This window comes from Artibeus jamaicensis, unplaced genomic scaffold, assembly GCF_021234435.1.
Source record: "Artibeus jamaicensis isolate MK-2021 breed Jamaican fruit bat unplaced genomic scaffold, CSHL_Jam_final contig_923, whole genome shotgun sequence".
In the NCBI taxonomy this organism is placed as follows: domain Eukaryota; kingdom Metazoa; phylum Chordata; class Mammalia; order Chiroptera; family Phyllostomidae; genus Artibeus; species Artibeus jamaicensis.
Window position 1 is genome coordinate 2,514,532 of NW_026522014.1, and position 17,391 is coordinate 2,531,922.

A 17,391-nucleotide genomic window follows, 5' to 3' on the forward strand; every position below is an offset into this window, starting at 1 on the left:
TTTGATTAGTAGCAGATTGTTGTAAAACTGCAGTTGTAGCTTTTGAAAGCATTTTTAATAAAATAACAATATTTAAGATATATTTTATATTTAAAACCTATATACTATTTTCATTTTCATACTTGCATTAACTTTTAAAAAAATTGAATTTGTTTACTTGAGAGACAGTAAAGTAAGAGAGAGAGTGAGAGAGAGAGAGAGAAACATCAATTTGTTGTTCTCCTTATTTATGCATTCATTGGTTGATTCCTGTGTGTACCTTGACTGGCAGTGGAACTCACAACCTTGGCGTATCAAGATGATCCTCTAATCAACTGAGCTACCTGGCTAGGGCTTGCATTAACTCTTAATACATAGTATATAGAATCATTGTAACCATAAACAATAGAAGCAACAAAAAACATCTAGTTTCATGATAATTTTATAAGCACTAAAGCCCATTTTTAACAGAGAAACTAAAGAAACTTTTATTAACTCTCACCTGTTAATGAATTTAGATATATTTCTTTTTCTTTTTTCCCCAATATTTTATTTATTTATAGAGAGGGTGAAGGAAGGGAGAAAGAGAGGGAGAAAGACATCGATGTGTGGTTGCCTCTTGCACACCCCCAACTGGGGACCTGGCTCAAAACCCAGGCATGTGCCCTGACTGGGAATCGAACCAGTGACCCTTTGGTTTGCAGGCTGACACTCAGTCCTCTGAGCCACACCAGCCAGGGCTATTTCTTTTTCTTTGAAGCTCAAAATATTCAAGTTCTGACCTACTTACTATTCCAGGTATTCTTGCCTCTTCATACCTGTGTCTGTCTTTAGCCTTAGATGTACTCCTGAGCTCCATGTGATAGAGGAGTGGAGCTTGCTTTAGCTCCGCTTATCTCTTTTTCCCTCATGCTAAAGCACCTGCAGACTCAGAGTCTAGTGTTGTTCCTTTTCTTCTAAAATATCCTCCTTTTTTCCCTATCTCCATCGTTTTATTTATTGAAGTAGAAAGTAGGGGCTAACGGAATGATAGGGCCTGAAATTTTTTTCATTTTTGTTGGAACTGCAAATTTGACTCAGCAGGTATATATTACCCGCTTTGAGTCAGGTGTGAGTTTATTTAGTCCTGGGAGGTCACTGGGCAATAAGCCACCGTCTCTGCTTAGAGAGGCAGTCACAGATACTCCTTACTATAGCACATGATGCTGTTAACAAAGCATTGTGAATCTTAGGGAACAGTTACTTAGCAGGGGAAGACTTCCCAGAAAACAAGACATTTAGACTGGGCCTGGAAAGATGGCTGGATGTTTGCAAGTGAGACAAAGAAGGTATGTTCTAGTTATTGTGAACGTATTGTGCAAGGGCGTGAAAATCTGGGGATTGTTTGGGGAGTTGCACATATCCGTATGACTAAAATACAGGTGCTGAAAAGTGAATGTTATTTATTTCTTCATGTCAGTTGTTGAGTGTTCCATGTCATATGAACTTGGGACCTATCCTTATTTAATGGAAGCCACCAAAGGTTTTAAAGCAGTGGATTAATGTGATTGCATTTCTGCTTTACTTACGAGCTGCAAACTTAGATGTCCTTAGGGACCCGGCAGGTAGCATATAGGTAAAGCAGGAAATGGTGAGGCCCACAGGACTGGTAAGGCCTGGCCTAACGCCTTTCAGACACAGTTGTTTGGAAATACTGTCTGCCAAATCAAACAGAATACCGATGAAATTCAGTCTGAAGTTAGACCCCTGCTCAGAGCTGCCCCGGAAAGTTTTTTGGAGGATGTTGTACAGTGTTTTGTATCTAGTAGGTCAGCAGCGTTTGTTGAGTAAATGCACCGTTGGACCGAAGGGTGGGGTGTGTGTGTTGTGTGCAGATATTCACTAGGAGGCTCTTAAGATTAATTCAAGCAAAAGGTGATGATGCTTGAGTTAGGACACAAAATGGAGAAAGGAGGAAAACAGGTGGATGTGAGAAATATTGAAATGGTAGAATCATCGATATTTGATCACCTGGTACATATGAAGAGAGGGATGAATTAAAGATGACTTTTAGATTTTCAGCTCTGATTGAGTGGGTGGTGGTGATAGGAATCAGAGAGAGAGAACATGGGACAGGGAGCAGCTCCGGGAGAAGATGCTGACTTTTGGGGGTTACGATAAGGAATTATTTAGTTCTTTCTTAAGCTAAGGCACTGTCATAGCTATTCTTTTATGGGTATTATTTGGGGGCCTTTACCTCTCATTCTTATTTTCATTCATTCATTTATTCATTTTTTATTTTTTGGACAGAAATTGTTCCACTATCATATTTTTAAGTAAAATCTCACTCTTCCCTACAAGAATTCCCTGAACTTGTATCTGTGGCTGTGGCTGTTTTTCAGATATAAAGCCTATTTAGAGACCTTAACTTTTCTAATAAGGTCCCATACTGTTGGTTATCAAAGGATATAGTTTTGCTCACTGTCAGTTTTTACTAGAGAATGGAGTCTCTATATATTATTGCTCTTACTTTGACAAATTGCTTTATATCTGTCTATATCAGTATATCTATATATGTGATGTCACTCTGGCATTATCTCCCCAGCTGGTATTAAAGGCTCTACTAAGAAGCACATGTAATCCATGAATCCATTACTGTAGTTCTTGTAAGGTGTTGACAAGGATGTTGTACCTTAGGAGAAAAGGTCACTGTCCCCTTATCAGAACTGGCAAAATTTTCTCTCAGAACTTAATGCCAGAAAAAGGACTTTTTGTCTCTTTGCCTCCCCACCCCCACCTTGAGCTATTGGCATGTTTTGATGATCTGGACCCTGAACCGTATACGGTGACCCCATACACTTTTGTGCTGAACTCTGAGAGTCATGTGCACGATCGGATGGCAGTTGTAAAGAACCTGGTATTATGCTGGTGTACCAGAATACATCTTTCACCTGTTCTTACTATTTTATGTATGCCTACTCTGTTTTATTTTAAAAAGCACTCTACAATAAAACAAACAAGCAAACAGAATAAAAACAAAGACACTGAAATAGAGAACAAGTGGGCAGCGACCAGAGGGGAGAGAGAAGGGAATTTAAGGGGAAAAATGGGGAGGGATTTTGAGGAACAAGTATGAAAGACACAGGGATGAGGACTGGGGGGGGGGGATGGGAGAGAGGGGGGAGACGGGGCGGGGGGGCTGGGATGGGAGAAATAGACAAAAAGTGTACTTGAAAAATAACTAAATAAAAATTAAAAAAATAAAAATAAAAATAAAAAAGTTTTTATCTTTAAAAAAAAGCACTCTGTATTTATTTTGTTAGACATCACAGATCTTTTTAGTAATGGGATATTATAATTCAAATAGCAGATCTGGTTTTTTTTTTTTTAACTCTTGATTCAGTCACATATCCCAAGTGTATAACCTAAAGAATTTTTACAAAGTGAACATAGCTGTGTCATTACCTCCCAGAAGTAGAGCACTTTTAGTACTCCAGAAACTTCCTTTGTGCCCCATCCCAGTCATTATTCTGCCAAGGTAACTAACCACTCTTCTGGCACTTGTCACTAAATTTAGAGTTACCTATTTTAAACTTTACATGAATGGAATCATGTGGTACAAACTCTTTTTAATCTGACTTTTTTGTCCAATATTATGTTTTTGAAATTTAGGTGATATATTTTCATTGCTGTAATATTTCATTGTATAATTATCATACTTTATCCATTTAATTGCTCATTAATAATTGTGTTGCTTCAGTATTTTTTCCTATTGCAAATAATGCTGTAAGGATTGTGTATGCATTTCTGTTAGATACATATCTAGGACTTCTGGGATATAGAGTATATGTTGAGTTTCAGTAGATGGTAGTTTTCCAAAGAGGTGGCATCAATTCCCCCTTCCTCCAGCCTTGAATTGAGTGTTTCATTTGTTCTCCATTTTGCCAGCATTTGTCGATGTCATTTTTAATTTTTTAAAAATTATTTTAGCTATTCTGTTTGTTGTGGTGTCTTAGTGTAGTTTTAATGTGCCTTTCCCGAATGCCTGTGGAGTGCCTATTTATATTTATTGGCCAATTGGGTATCTCCTTTCTGAAGCATCTGTCCAGGCATTTTGCCCTTTATTTTTATTTTATTCTGTTGACCTGTTCATTTATCTTTATGTTGACACTGCCTTATTGCTGTAACTCTATAAGCTTTTACCTGTTTTGGAATATGGCCTTCTGCATTGCTCTTCAAGATATTCTCGACTCTGTGTAGCCCTTTGAGTTTCCACATAAGTTTTAGAAGCTGTTTGTCAGATTTAATGAAAAAAAATGCTGCTGGATTTTGATCAGAATTTCAGTTATTCTAGGAAATCATTATGTGAGAACTGGTATCATAACTATATTAAAAGTTTTAGTCTTTTACATGGTATATACTTTGATGTATTTAAGTCTTCTTTTAGCTCAGTTTTATATTATGTATTTTTATTAGATTTGTTCCCAGGTATTTTTTTGTTGTTGTCTAACTCCTCGTTCTTAATATATGGAAATTAATTGTATTTTTGAAATTGTACTTTTCATCTATATTATGTTTTATCTTTAAAACTTGGTATCAACTTCTCATTCTTAAATTCTTAGCTTTCTATCTGTAGATTCTTTAGTATTTACTACCCACACAATCCTGTTGCTGTTAGTAATGATACTTATCTCTCTCTAATTCTTTTCCTTTCATTTATTTATTTTAAAGATTTATATTTAGATCTTAAATAAAGATTTAATTATTTTAGGTAAAGGGGAAGGAAGGAATAAAGAGAGGGAGAGAAGCATCAATACGTACTTGCCCCTCGCACGCCCTCCCCTATCAGGGACCTGGCCCTCAACCCAGCCATGTACCCTGATTGGGAATTGAACTGCGGACACTTTGGTTCACAGGTCCGTGCTCAGTCCGCTGAGCCACACCAGCCTGGGCTCCTTTTATTTGTCTTTCTTGTCTTACTGTAGAATCAGCAGGATAACTTACTGCTCATACTGTTGATTTGTGAATTTATCGATTGTTCAGCTAGCATGGATTTATTTAGCACTTAGTTTGTCTCTTTTAAAGATGGGCACATCTAACTCTCTGTTTTATTCAATAGTGAACTTAATTCAAAGCTGCAAGATACTTTAGAACAAATTGAGGTAAGAAGGATCACATCAGAAGTTTAACTTTTCTTTTCAGAGGTTTTTGAATAGCATAGATACATCTTGTTTTGACTTTTGTGTTGTAACCAGTGTTTCTAGATCACTGTACTGTTTTTGTTGTTTTCGTTTGCAATATCTGTGCACAGTCAATTAACATTGATCTATTTGTAAATGCAGTAATATTTCCTGAATTGTGGGATCTGAAAACAGTTTTTGAAAATGTCACCATATCCCGAAAGATCCCCAAACTTTTAGTCATAGCTATATACATTCTCATGTAAATTATAGCCACAATACTTGGATGTTAATTCTTTTTTGATTATCATCTACTACATTTTAGTTTAGCATGTTAATTTATTTAAGATAAATTATTAGCTAATGAAATCCCTCAATTCCTAACCTCTTTTATATTTCATACAATTCATGAAAATGTAAGAACTGGAAAGGAAAAGATAATGTTATTGTTAGCACAAAGTCTTGCTTTTCCTCCTGCATTTCTTCTGAGTTTATCCCTTTCTTTGGCAATCTTTAAAGCAGGGTATTCGTTTTATAAATTTAGTACAAATTATTTGGTTTCTTATATTTTATTGTTCTGATAAGAGTAGTTACAAAAATTGAGGCTGAACTTTCAGATTACCTTTTTTGTGAAAGTAATTTTGGATCATAAATGCAGTTGTTTACTAATTGTAAGAATGACTATTTGATAAACATAAAGATAAATACTTTGAAAATCCTTTGAGTAAATAATCACCTGAATATTTGAATGAGAACTTTCTTTTGAAAGCTCTGTGTTTATTCACTCTCAATATGTAATATTTTCTGTATGTATGTAGAAAGATCATTACTTTAAAATGAAATCTTTTCTATAAACAAACTTGTATTTAGATATAAAGTTAGGTATGTACTTTTAAGGTCAATTTAGTTTTGTTGAGAATTACTTTTCAGTGATTACAACAGGATTGTTTTATTATTTTTAATAGTCCTACAAATTCAGTTTATATAATTGTAAGATTTTAGTAGGTATTTGAAGAAATAGAGTTAAAGTGGAAAACTAAAATTTCTTTGGTAGTTAATATACTGAATTTGTGTCTCTGGAAACACTGGACATAGCTTTTTAGAAACATGTTAATAACATTTCAGTAAAACTTGATTATAGTTGGTAACAAATGAGAATTTTAATTTAAATTTGTTTTTGACTATTAAGTCCAGTGGTAGTAAGTGCATTTAGATATTAATTAAAAGTGAGAAATTAATCTTGATATTTTTTATTGCCTTGAAAACATCATTCCTTAACTGCCTCTTGCCTTCTCTTTTAATTACGTAGGAACAGTTGGATGTAGCTCTTTCTAAAATATGCAAGAATTTTGACATTAACCATTATACCAAGGTTCAACAAGCTTATCGACTTCTTGGAAAAACACAGGTCAGTTTTGAAAGGTTGTTTGCTTTTTTTAAAATCAGGAATCAATATTCATGATTGCTTATGTTTGAATATTATTAATGTGTCCTTAAAGTTTCATTTAACAAAGTAAATTTTTAGCTGTCTGCATAGTAGTAACATGGTTGTTCATATAGACTCAGAGGGTGTGTTGTGCGATTGAAACATTACAAAATTCATTTTGAACTCCGAAGTGTTTGTCAGGTTTAATATTTTCACAATTTTATGTATGTTTTAAAACAAGTATATTGTGAGATAATTCAGTGAGAGAGGATATGTAGTCTCTTTTACTTCACATTTTGGTCCTGAATGAGAACTTCTTAATGTGGAACTCCATGGTTCTGAGACGGGCCTGCGTGACTGCGAGCCCGCATGCCCACCTCAGAGTGGTGTGTACGCTTCTCGCCTTCTGTACCTTTGTCTGTAAATCAGGTACATTGCACTTACCAGAGTTTTCAGAGGGTTCTTTTATCCCCAGAATGTCCTCAGTACTCCCTCAATGCCTGGCTTTACTTACTTTTACTGCTCAGTGGCTTCCTTAAAAATCTTGAAGAAGCGATTAGGGTTTGAAAGTTAGTTGTACCTTCTGCATGTATAGGATTATACAGTATCTTAACATGTAAACATGATAGATGTAAGTGTTTCTTCCATTCAGTGGCCTCTTGTCTTAAAAAGAAATTTAAGACTTCACCAAATCACTTAAACTCTATTTACATTTTAAAATCTGAGTAAGGAAGTTTGTTTTTTTCATGTATTTTATTGGTTTTCATATGTTAAACTCTACCTACAAAAAATACAAGAAAGAAGACACTTGGTAACTTTGAGGAACATGTTAAAAAGACTTCCGAAAATATGACTATAACTTCTAGTTTTCCATATTAGAGGGATCCTTTCACTCATTAAATATGTATTGGTACCTATGTTGTACATTTCTTCAGGCACCTGGCTATAGGCCCTCATGTATCTTATCTTACCTTCTAGTGAGGGAGACAGACATTAAAGAAATAAGTGAGTATGATGTCAGGTGGTAACAAGTGCCCTGGAGAAATATATATCGGGGTGAGTGGATAGAGTGATGAGAAGTCCTGATTTATGTAAGATGGTCAAGAAAGGCTTCTCTGAGAAGGTGACCATTGAGAAGCATCCTGAACAATGTGAGGGAATGATGGCAGAGGGGATCCAAAGGTGAGATTGTGTATGACATGTTTGAGAAAGGGTAGAGTGGGTACCAATCCTAAGTACAGTCCAACAGAGTAGTGTTCACGATTCAGATTTATATTTAATTGTATGATGTTGTGGTTAATAGGTTGTTTGCAAATAATCAACATTACAATTATAATTTTGTGAAGAATCATGATCTTTGTGCTATAGCTATAATTCGTACACATTTTTTCCTATGTTTTTCAAATATGTTGAAATTTATTCCCTTTAATAACATGAAATTATGTTCTATGTTTTCTTTCCATAGACAGCAATGGATCAACTTCATATGCACTTCACTCAAGCCATTCATAATACTGTGTTTCAAGTTGTTCTTGGTTACGTGGAACTATGTGCAGAAAACACAGATACAAAATTCCAAAAACTGCAATATAAGGATCTCTGTACAGTATGTAGTAACTTAATTGCTGTTCATATGCCTCTCTTAGTTTTTAAATTCACATCTCATTTTTATTAGTAGCTATTTTTTGAAGATGGTAGTAAAATAGAAATACGTTTGCCGAAAGATGTTTTTCTCCCATATTCTTTTCCTTACATAGAGTAACTGGAAGATTCCGTCACAGTCATGCAGATGGTAAAGGTTGATGAGGTAGTGCAGATTTGGGGAGTGCAGTTGCTTCTAAATGGACTTTCTGCCCTCTCGTAGCTTTCTTCACCCTTCTTTCTCAGCCTCTTAATTCTCTTCTGTGATTGCCTTTGAGATGCTTCTACGCAATCATCTTTGCTGGGTTTTTATACACACTTTCAGTCTTTGGGTGAATAAATGCTGTTTCTGTCAGCAACTGTTACCATTTTTTAATTTTTATTCTGAAAGAAACGTAGGTCTATAGGCAAGGAGTGAACTGAGTTGCCCCTGTTTTAGAATTGGTCCTACTGTGGATTGATGTAGAGTGTGAGGAAAAGAGAATGAGGAACACTGGGAGAATGGGGGAGTTACTTCCTTTTACAAGGAAGACTGGTCTGCAGTAGAAATTCATAAATTCTGTTTGATACCTATTCACATTCAAGTGGACTTGTTGAAGAGGCAGTTGGATAAAAGAACCTCAGGAAATCAGGGTTGAAGTTATAGATTTGGGAGTCATCAGTATAGAATTGTATTTAAAGCCATGATACTAGATAAAACAGTTGGGGCAAAGGGTGCAGACAAAGGAGGCACAAGGGCCCTGGGCCTTGTGACATCCCGGGGTTTGCCAGAGGAGAAGAGACCAGTGGAAGAGTCTTGAGGAAGAGCAGCTAGCTGGGTAGAAGGAGAAGTAGGAGATAGGGGTGTCACAACAGTCCACAGAAGGAAGTGTGTCAAGAAGAAGAATCGACTGTAAACCTAGCTCAGATGCTTCTGAGAGTCTGAATAAAGTGGTATCACGGTACTGATTACTTGATTTGACAATATGGAGGTCATTGTTAATGCCAGTCTCTAATTCTAGCCCAAGGTCTCTCACTGGAGCCTTTTGTGAGTTTTCTCTTATGTCAACTCAGAAAATAACAGTTTTAAGAAGTAGATATTAATTTTCTACTATAATTATGTCCAGGAGTTCATGTGAAATTAGGCTAATCTTTATTTTTTAGTGAGGTTTTTTTCAAAAGTTTGTGTTATGTCCTTTGTGAACTGGAGAAATATTCTTGCTTGAGCTACAACCAATATTCCAGAAGAATGTGATAATATATGGTAGATGAAGCAGTAAGTTAATAATGACAGTGGATGGTTGTTAATAGAGCTAAAAAAATTCTTTTAAAAATCACTTCATAAATCAGGTTTATTTTACAAGTTTTATGATTAACTTTAAGTGTGAGATAGTTGCATAATTAATTTTTTTTCTTTTTTTGAATAGTTTATTGTTTGTACTGTTAAGTTTTCCCGATTTTTTCCCCCTCTTCGCCCCCCTCCACCCAGCCCGCCCTGGCTTTCATAGTTAATCAGTGCACCCTTGTCCATGACCATGGGTCCTTCATGCATGTTCTTTGATCCCTTCACTTTCTTTCAAACAGTCCACCTCCCATAACTCCTCTCTTAGTGCTGTCAGGCTGTTCCACGATTCTATGCCTCTGGTTCTATTTTGCTCCATAGTTTATTTTGTTCATTAGATTTCATTTATAAGTGAGGTCATATGGTATTTGTCTTTTATCAACTATTTTATTTCACTTATTAACATGATAGTCTCCAGTTCCAGCCATGCTGTCACAAAAGTTACGAATTCCTTTTTTCCTGTTGTGTAGTATTCCATGGTGTAAATGTACCATAGTTTTTTAATCCACTCAGCTGCCGGTGGGGACATGGGCTATTGTAAATAGTACTGTGATGAACTTTGGGGTGCATAGGTTCTTTTGAATTGGTGTTTCAGGATTCTTAGGGCATATTTGCAGCAATGGAATTGCCAGGACAACAGGCAGTTTCATTTTTAATTCTTTGAGGAATTTCCATACTGTTTTCCACAGTGGCTGAACCAGTCTGCATTCCTATGAACAGTGCATTAGGGTTCCCTTTTCTCCACATCCTCACCAGCCCTTATTGTTTGTTGACTTATTAAAGGTAGCTAATTTGGTAGATGTGAGATGATATCTCTTTGTGCTTTTAGTTTGTACCTCTCTGATGGCTAGTAATGTTGAACATTTTTTTGTATGTCTGTGGGCCCTCTGTATTGTCCGCCTTAGAGAAGTGTCTGTTCAGGTCCTTTGTCCATTTTTTAATTGTATTATTTGTCTTCCTGATGTTCAGTTGTATGAGTATATGTTTTGGAGATTAAACCCTTGTGTGATGGATGTATCATTGGAAAATATGTTCTCTGATACAATCGGTTCCTTTTTCATTTTGATGATGGTTTCTGTAGCCATGTGGGAGCTTTATAGTATGATGCAGTCCCATTTGTTTATTTTTTTCCTTTATGTCCCTTGTGTTAGGTGGGGTATCTGAAATTTTACTGCCTATGTTTTCTGCTAGGACTTTTATGGTATCATTACTTATATTTAAAGTCTTTTATCCATTTTGAGTTTATTCTGGTGTTTAGTGTAAGTTGGTGGTCTAGTTTCATTTTTTTGCATGTATCCACCGAGTTCTCCCAGCACCATTTGTTGAAGAGACTGTCTTTACTGTGTTGTGTGTTTGTGCCCATTTTGTTAAATATTAAATGACCATAAAGACATTTGTTTATTTCTGGGCTTTCTATTCTGTTCTATGTGTCTGTTTTTATGCCAGTACCAGTGGAGTTTTTTGGTGGAGGCCATTGGGTTTTCTGTGGACTCTATCATGTCATCTGCAAATAATGACAGTTTTACTTCCTCCTTTCTAAGTTAGATGCTTTTTATTTCTTCTTCTTCTTCTCTTATCACTGTGGCTAGTAAGTATTTCTAGTACTGTGTTAAATAAGAGCGGTGAAAGCAGACAAGCTTGTCTTGTCTCTGACCTTAATGGGGATGCTTTTGGTTTTTGCTCATTGAGTATGATGTTGGCAAGTAGGTTTCTTGTATATGTCCTTTATTATATTGAGGTATGCTCCCTCTATTCCCACTTTGCTGAGTGTTTCTATCATAAGTGGGTGCTAGATTTTATCAAATGATTTTTCAGCCTCTATTGATATGATTATGTGGTTTTTGTCTTTCATTTTGTTTGTATGATGTGTTATGTTTATTGATTTGTGAATATTGTACCATTCTTGCATCCCTGAATTAAATCCAACTTGATTATTGTGTATGATCTTTTTAATGTATTGCTGGATTTGCTTTGCTGATATTTTGTTGAGGATTTTAACATACGTGTTCTTCAGATATATTGGCCTATAATGTTCTTTCTTTGTTCTGTCTTTACCTGGTTTTGGAATTAGGATAACACTGGCCTTTTAAAAAGAGTTTGGGAGTATTCCCTCTTCTTGAATTTTTTTGGAATAGTTTGAGAAGGATATGTATTAATTCTTCCTCGAATGTTTGGTAAAATTCTCCTGTGAAGCCATCTGGTCCAGGGCTTTTGTGTGCCAGGAGTTTTTTGATTACTGCTTCAAGTTAACTAGTTGTTATTTGTCTGTTCAGGTTTTTTGCTTCGCCTTGATTGGAGCATTTATTCCATTTACATTTAAGGTTATTATTGATAGGTACTTATTCATTGACATTTGTTTTCCTTTGTGCTTGTGTTTTACTCTCTCTCTGTTCCTCTTAAAGGAGTCCCTTTAGCATTTCTTGCAGTGTTGGTTTGGTGGAGATGTGCTCTTTTATCTTCTTTTTTAATCTGGGAAGCTCTTTATTTCTTTTTGCATTTATAATGAGAGCCTTGCTGGATAGAGTATTGTTGGTTGCAGTTTCTTGCTTTTCAATACTTAGAATATTTCGTGTTAGTCCCTTTTGGCTTACAGTGTTTCTGTTGAGACATCAGCTGATAGCCTTATTGGACCTCCCTTGTTTGTTACTGGCTATTCTCCCTTGCTGCTTTTATGATTCTCTCTTTGTTTTTAAATTTTGCCATTTTAATTATGATGTGTCTTGGGGTGGGCCTCTTTGGGTTCATCTTGATTGGGATCCTCTGTGTTTCCTGAACTTGTGTGACTTTTTTCTTCACCACATTAGGGAAGTTTTCTGTCATTATTTTTTCAAGCAGGTTTTTTAGCCCTTACTCCCTTTCTTCTTCTTCTGGTATCCCTATGATGTGAACATTGTTATGCTTCATGTTGTCCCAAAGCTCCTTTAAACTGTCATCATTCTTTTTAGGACATTTTTACTTTGTTGCTCTGACTGGGTGTTTTTTTCCGACCTTGTCTTCCAACTCACTGATTCAGTCCTGTGTTTCAAGTAACATGCTTTTATTTCCTTCAAGTGTATTCATTTCAGATATTGCATTCTTCATTTCCCTGTGGTTCTTACTCATAGATTCTATGGCCTTTGCCATGCTGATGTAGTTTCCACTAAATTCTTTGTAGTTCTCACTAAGCTCCTTGAGTATCCTTACAACGTTACTTCAAACTGTATGTCTGCTAAATTGTTTGCTGTGATTTCATTTAGCTCTTTTTCTGGAGATTCCTCCATATTTTGTTTGGGGGTTGTTTCTGTGTTTCCCATTTTAGTTGTTTCTTTGTGTTAGTTTCATCGCATTAGATTGATTTACTTTGACTATCTTGTGGATTGGCCAAATGAGGTAGGAATCCTGTGGGGCCCAGTGGTGCAGACTCCTTGATCTCCTGATCTGGATGCTCTAGGAATGCTCTTTGTGTGGGTTATGTGGACTTGCCTGTCGCATTTGGGTCCTGATTGTTTTTGGCCTGTTCGTTGGTGGGAACTCTTCTCCAGCTGGCTGGCTGGCTGAGAGGCTCAACCCCTACTCCGTCTTGAATGTCGTTGTGTAGGTGGGAGCAGAACAAAGCAAAGTAACACAAAAACACCACCAAGACAAGCAAACTCCCTGCCCCAACCACAACAGCAATATCAACTACAAAAGAACAAAGAATGATAAAAGCAGAAACAGAAATGGAATAGTAGAGAAAGGGGGAAAGAAAAAAGAATGTGAGAAGATCAAAAGAAAGAAAAGTGATTAACATAGGAGAAAAGGGAAGAGTGCTAATATTAGTGATGAATTAAAAGAGAAAAACAGGGAGAAGGAACACAGAAAGAGAAAAAGTAATAATAAAAGGTAAGAAGAAAGGAACAGTGAGTAATCAAAGGGGAGAGTAAAATAAGAGGTATAAAAGAAAAAATAGAACACTAAGAATATAAGAAAAATATAGATAAAAAGTAATAAAAGGCTATGAAAAAGAAAACATAGCAAAAATAGTGAAAAAAAGAACCAAGTGGATCGGAGTTTGGTTCTTGCCTTCTGATTTCTTCCTTTGAATGCGACTCGTGACTTCTGAGTCTGGTGTATGCCAAGGTCAGGTGCTGCCCAAGTCTGGCCCTCGGCAGCTTTTTTGAAGCTACAGTTGATGCACAGCTTGTGGCTGCTTCCTTGGGGCTTTGCTGCTCCCAGGATAGGCTGTTCTGCAAAGCTGGCCTTTATCAACACTGGATCCAGGGGTGTGTCAGCAAATGTCTTATGTCACCACAAGATCCTCCTCTGCCTCTCTCTTTCTGCCAGCCTGTTGTCAGTCTTAGACTAGTTGCAGACCCGGCTGTTTCTGAGAGGGCTTCTGGTGGAAACGGGGTGTGGAACTTGGGTCTCCTATGGCAGGTGCCTTGCAGACTTCAGGGGAGATGGTGGGTGTGTTCCCCCTTCCCTGAGCCACTAGTCTGCACCTGTCCAGAATTCCCCCCCCGTACTTGGCAGGGCAGTGCCCTAGTAGGCCTCCAGAGCCCAGCTTTTGGGTCTGCCCGTAGGTAGATGCCAGTAGGGTGTTTTCCATGGCTCTCCTGTGAGGGCAAGTGCCAGTCTGTCTCCCAGGACAGTGACTGGGTTGGCTGCACCTGTAGGCAGTCTCTGACACCCCTGACTCTCCTTGTGTTGCTGTCTTCTCAGCAGGGGTAAGATGCAGGATGGGAGTAAAGAAAGAAAGAAGAAAAAAGCAAATAAACCAAAAACTCCAGCAAGACAGAGCCAAACTGAAAGTAGAACAAAAAAGGTGCAGGGAGGAATGAACAGGATTCCAGTGGGAGGGCTAGCAGTCTGCCAGTGAGCAAGGTTTTTCCCCTGGGAGGGGCTAGCTCTTCTTAACAGATGGCTGCTGTGGAATCCGGGTATACCCGCCCCGAAGATCCCGAAAATCCCACAGCTAAGAGTAACTGCTAATATTAAAATAAGCATTTTAAACAAATTAGCCTTTTATCTTTCAATCTTTTTGACTTTGCTTAAATTTGGTGTGTATTTTTATGCCACGGACCAGCAGGGTCCAGGGGTCCCGAAGGTGGGTAAGGCGTTGTTGATGGGTAACAGACGACAACACGCCTCAGAGGACAGTGAAGCTCTGTTCTGTTTATTGCAAGTACAAGCAGGTTTTTATATTTTCATTTTAGGTAGCGAATAACATTTGCAGGTGTATAGCATGATCAGTTAAGCAGAAAAAATCAATACAAAGGTAACCAGGAAAAATATGAAAGTTCCCGTAGATTCAGTTATAATAAACAAAGATTATTTTGACCAGGAGAGCCATAAATCAGACAATTAAAAATAGCTGTATGTACAGAATTTGAATATCTTATTGTATATTAAAATTTCTCAGAATTTGTCATGGGGCAAAAGGATACGCTAGACTGAGTAGAGGTAATAGGAAATTTATTATAAGGCCTTTGTGATGTCTAACTTATCTGTCCTTTTCTGTCTAAAATGTTTCTCTGTCTACTATAAACTTTGACTCCTTAGTAACTGTTTCTCTGTGTTTAGTTTGTAATAACTAGCCAGCTTTTGTTATTTCTTTGCCTGTCTAATTGATATATATTCTTATTCAAGGTAAAGGTGGGGCTGTTACTTCAACAACTTATAAACATTCAGGGACTATTTCATTAGAGTGAACTTTGTTCTCTGGTCAAGAAATTATTTTGTACAACTTCATTGGAATTATGCTAATCAATGAACCTGAAATATAAGTATCTAACAATTCCACCACCTTTTGATCACTCAAACAAACGTGTAACTTGTTTTTCTTATTTCTGGTACACCATGGTGGTTCTGATCACTTTAAGTTGTTCATACCAGGGTAATTGACACAACTTGGCATGTTTTCCCTTATGGTTAACAATTATATTACCCTGGCTGTTGTATTCCCTTGTATAAGAGAGAGGGGAATCTGTGGAGATTTTTCCATCCATTCAGGCAGTTCTGTGGGGAATACTAATGTTTTCCCCTGAACCGTTCCTTCATCTTGGGTGATTTTCACAGGAATAAGTAAGAACAGTACAATGTCTATATTCAGTAGCAAGAGTAAAATAATTAAAATAAAATAGCCTATTGTTAACCCATTTTTGGATGCCATGTTCTCCTCCGGGGAGACGAATTCCTTGAACTCATATCCTCCATGCCCAGAGCTTGTCAGACAACATGGTTGGAAGAGGACGTGGCATTTTTATATGTATATAGTATATTTTATTACCACTAAATTTTGATATGCTTTTAAAAGTCAAAGACACATTTTTGTTCATGCTTCTCAAGAAAGTCCTCTGTGCATTTATATAGTGTAAAGCTCAAAATTATACTTAGTTTATAAATCTTTATGAACAAACTTTTGTGCTGAAGGTGTTTATCATGGTCTTACTAGTTTTTATTTTTTTGGAATTTCACTTTTTCCTAAAAGCTTACTGTAAAATAACCTATCTTTCTTGATTTCATCTTGAGTAAATGCTTATTAAAATTACTACCAAGAAACATCTAGTACTTCTTTAAAAAATTATCCATATGTGTGTGACATAGTAAGGGAAGGGTGCATGTGTGTATATATATAATTAAACTAAGGAAATGATTCATCTGTGTATTAGAGCTTAGTCACAGACCACCTGCCCCCAGAACAGCAGGTACATATCAATGTATTATTATTCATCCAACACAGTTGTAGTCTGGTTTCTATTCAAGCTGTTTGAAGTAGTTTCAGTTTGAAGTGGGGAGAACAGTAGCAAATGTTAATGATGGCTTCATGGAGGAAGTTCTTTTGAGGAAAGGACTTAACAGAATTACGTTTAGCACATTCTTCATTTTGAAAGAATAGACTTACAGTAGGTGAATAATGAGATGAAGAACGTGATGCATTTTAAGGTGGCCCATTGTCTTTGGCACTATCTTGATGACAATTTAAAGGAGCTCAGAAGTTATCCCCAGCCTCTTACGAGTATTTAAGTCAGTGCTGCTACAGGCAGACAGGGATGAGGGCATCTCTCTGAGACCAAGTTAAGTGTTAAGTTATTTTATAATACTGAGTCATATTTTACGTGTTTAAACCAGGTAAGATTAGGAAGAATTTCACATTATAGTTATTTATTTAATTGGTTTGATGGAAAGATGTGAACTTTTAGCAATGGAGTTCTGGAAATGAAGGTGGTTAGCTGAGAGGAAAAATGGAGGTAACCTTTAGAAATTCTAATAAACATACTGATGAAAGGAAATATAAATATATTTTCCTGATGAGAACACATATCCAGGATTTAGAAATGGCACAGCTCAGGCCAGGGAGATAATTCATGAAAGAACTTTGTATTGTAATGTAAGTTTCTTAATTTTTGACATGTGGCAGTTAGGAATCATTTTAGTCCTGATTGGAAGTAATTAATAATAATTATTGAGGATATTCCAGTATGAGAGTGTATGTGGCAGTGGAGTGTCAGGTAAGAAAGGAAGAACAGAGCCCTTAGGAAATGTGTTTGGAGCAGCAATTTTCAACCCTTTTTCTCTCATGGCACACACAGACTAATTACTAAAATTCTGGGGCACAAGAAAAAATTTTTTGCCAGTCTGACAGAAAAATACGTGTAGTTTTGATTCATTCACAGCAGACAGCTGTTGTTGAGTTGGTTATTGTCATTTTGTTTTATTTGACAGTCTAAGGGAAAAGAGGTCAGAGCCCCTGATAAATAAGTCAGTTATTGCATGTTTTAAAAGTTCTTGCAGCACACTGGTTGAAATTGCTGGGATGGGTTGTCACTTTTGGAAGTGAGAAGAAACAGCTAAGGCATTTGGGTCATTGGTTTTCTGTGTACAGTAGTAGCAACATGTTGAAGGAG

The 17,391-nt window shown here is 36.7% G+C and overlaps 1 protein-coding gene across 2 annotated transcripts in view; it reads left to right on the forward strand.

Moving 5' to 3' along the window:
• Positions 1–17,391, forward strand: part of VPS50 (VPS50 subunit of EARP/GARPII complex) — a 115,476-nt gene that overhangs the window by 35,506 nt on the left and 62,579 nt on the right. For both annotated transcript variants that reach the window (XM_053655064.1, XM_037163006.2), the window contains exons 10-12: positions 5,078–5,120; positions 6,448–6,546; positions 8,030–8,170. In XM_053655064.1, coding sequence (XP_053511039.1) covers positions 5,078–5,120; positions 6,448–6,546; positions 8,030–8,170 — 283 coding nt within the window. The remainder of the gene's footprint in view (positions 1–5,077; positions 5,121–6,447; positions 6,547–8,029; positions 8,171–17,391) is intronic.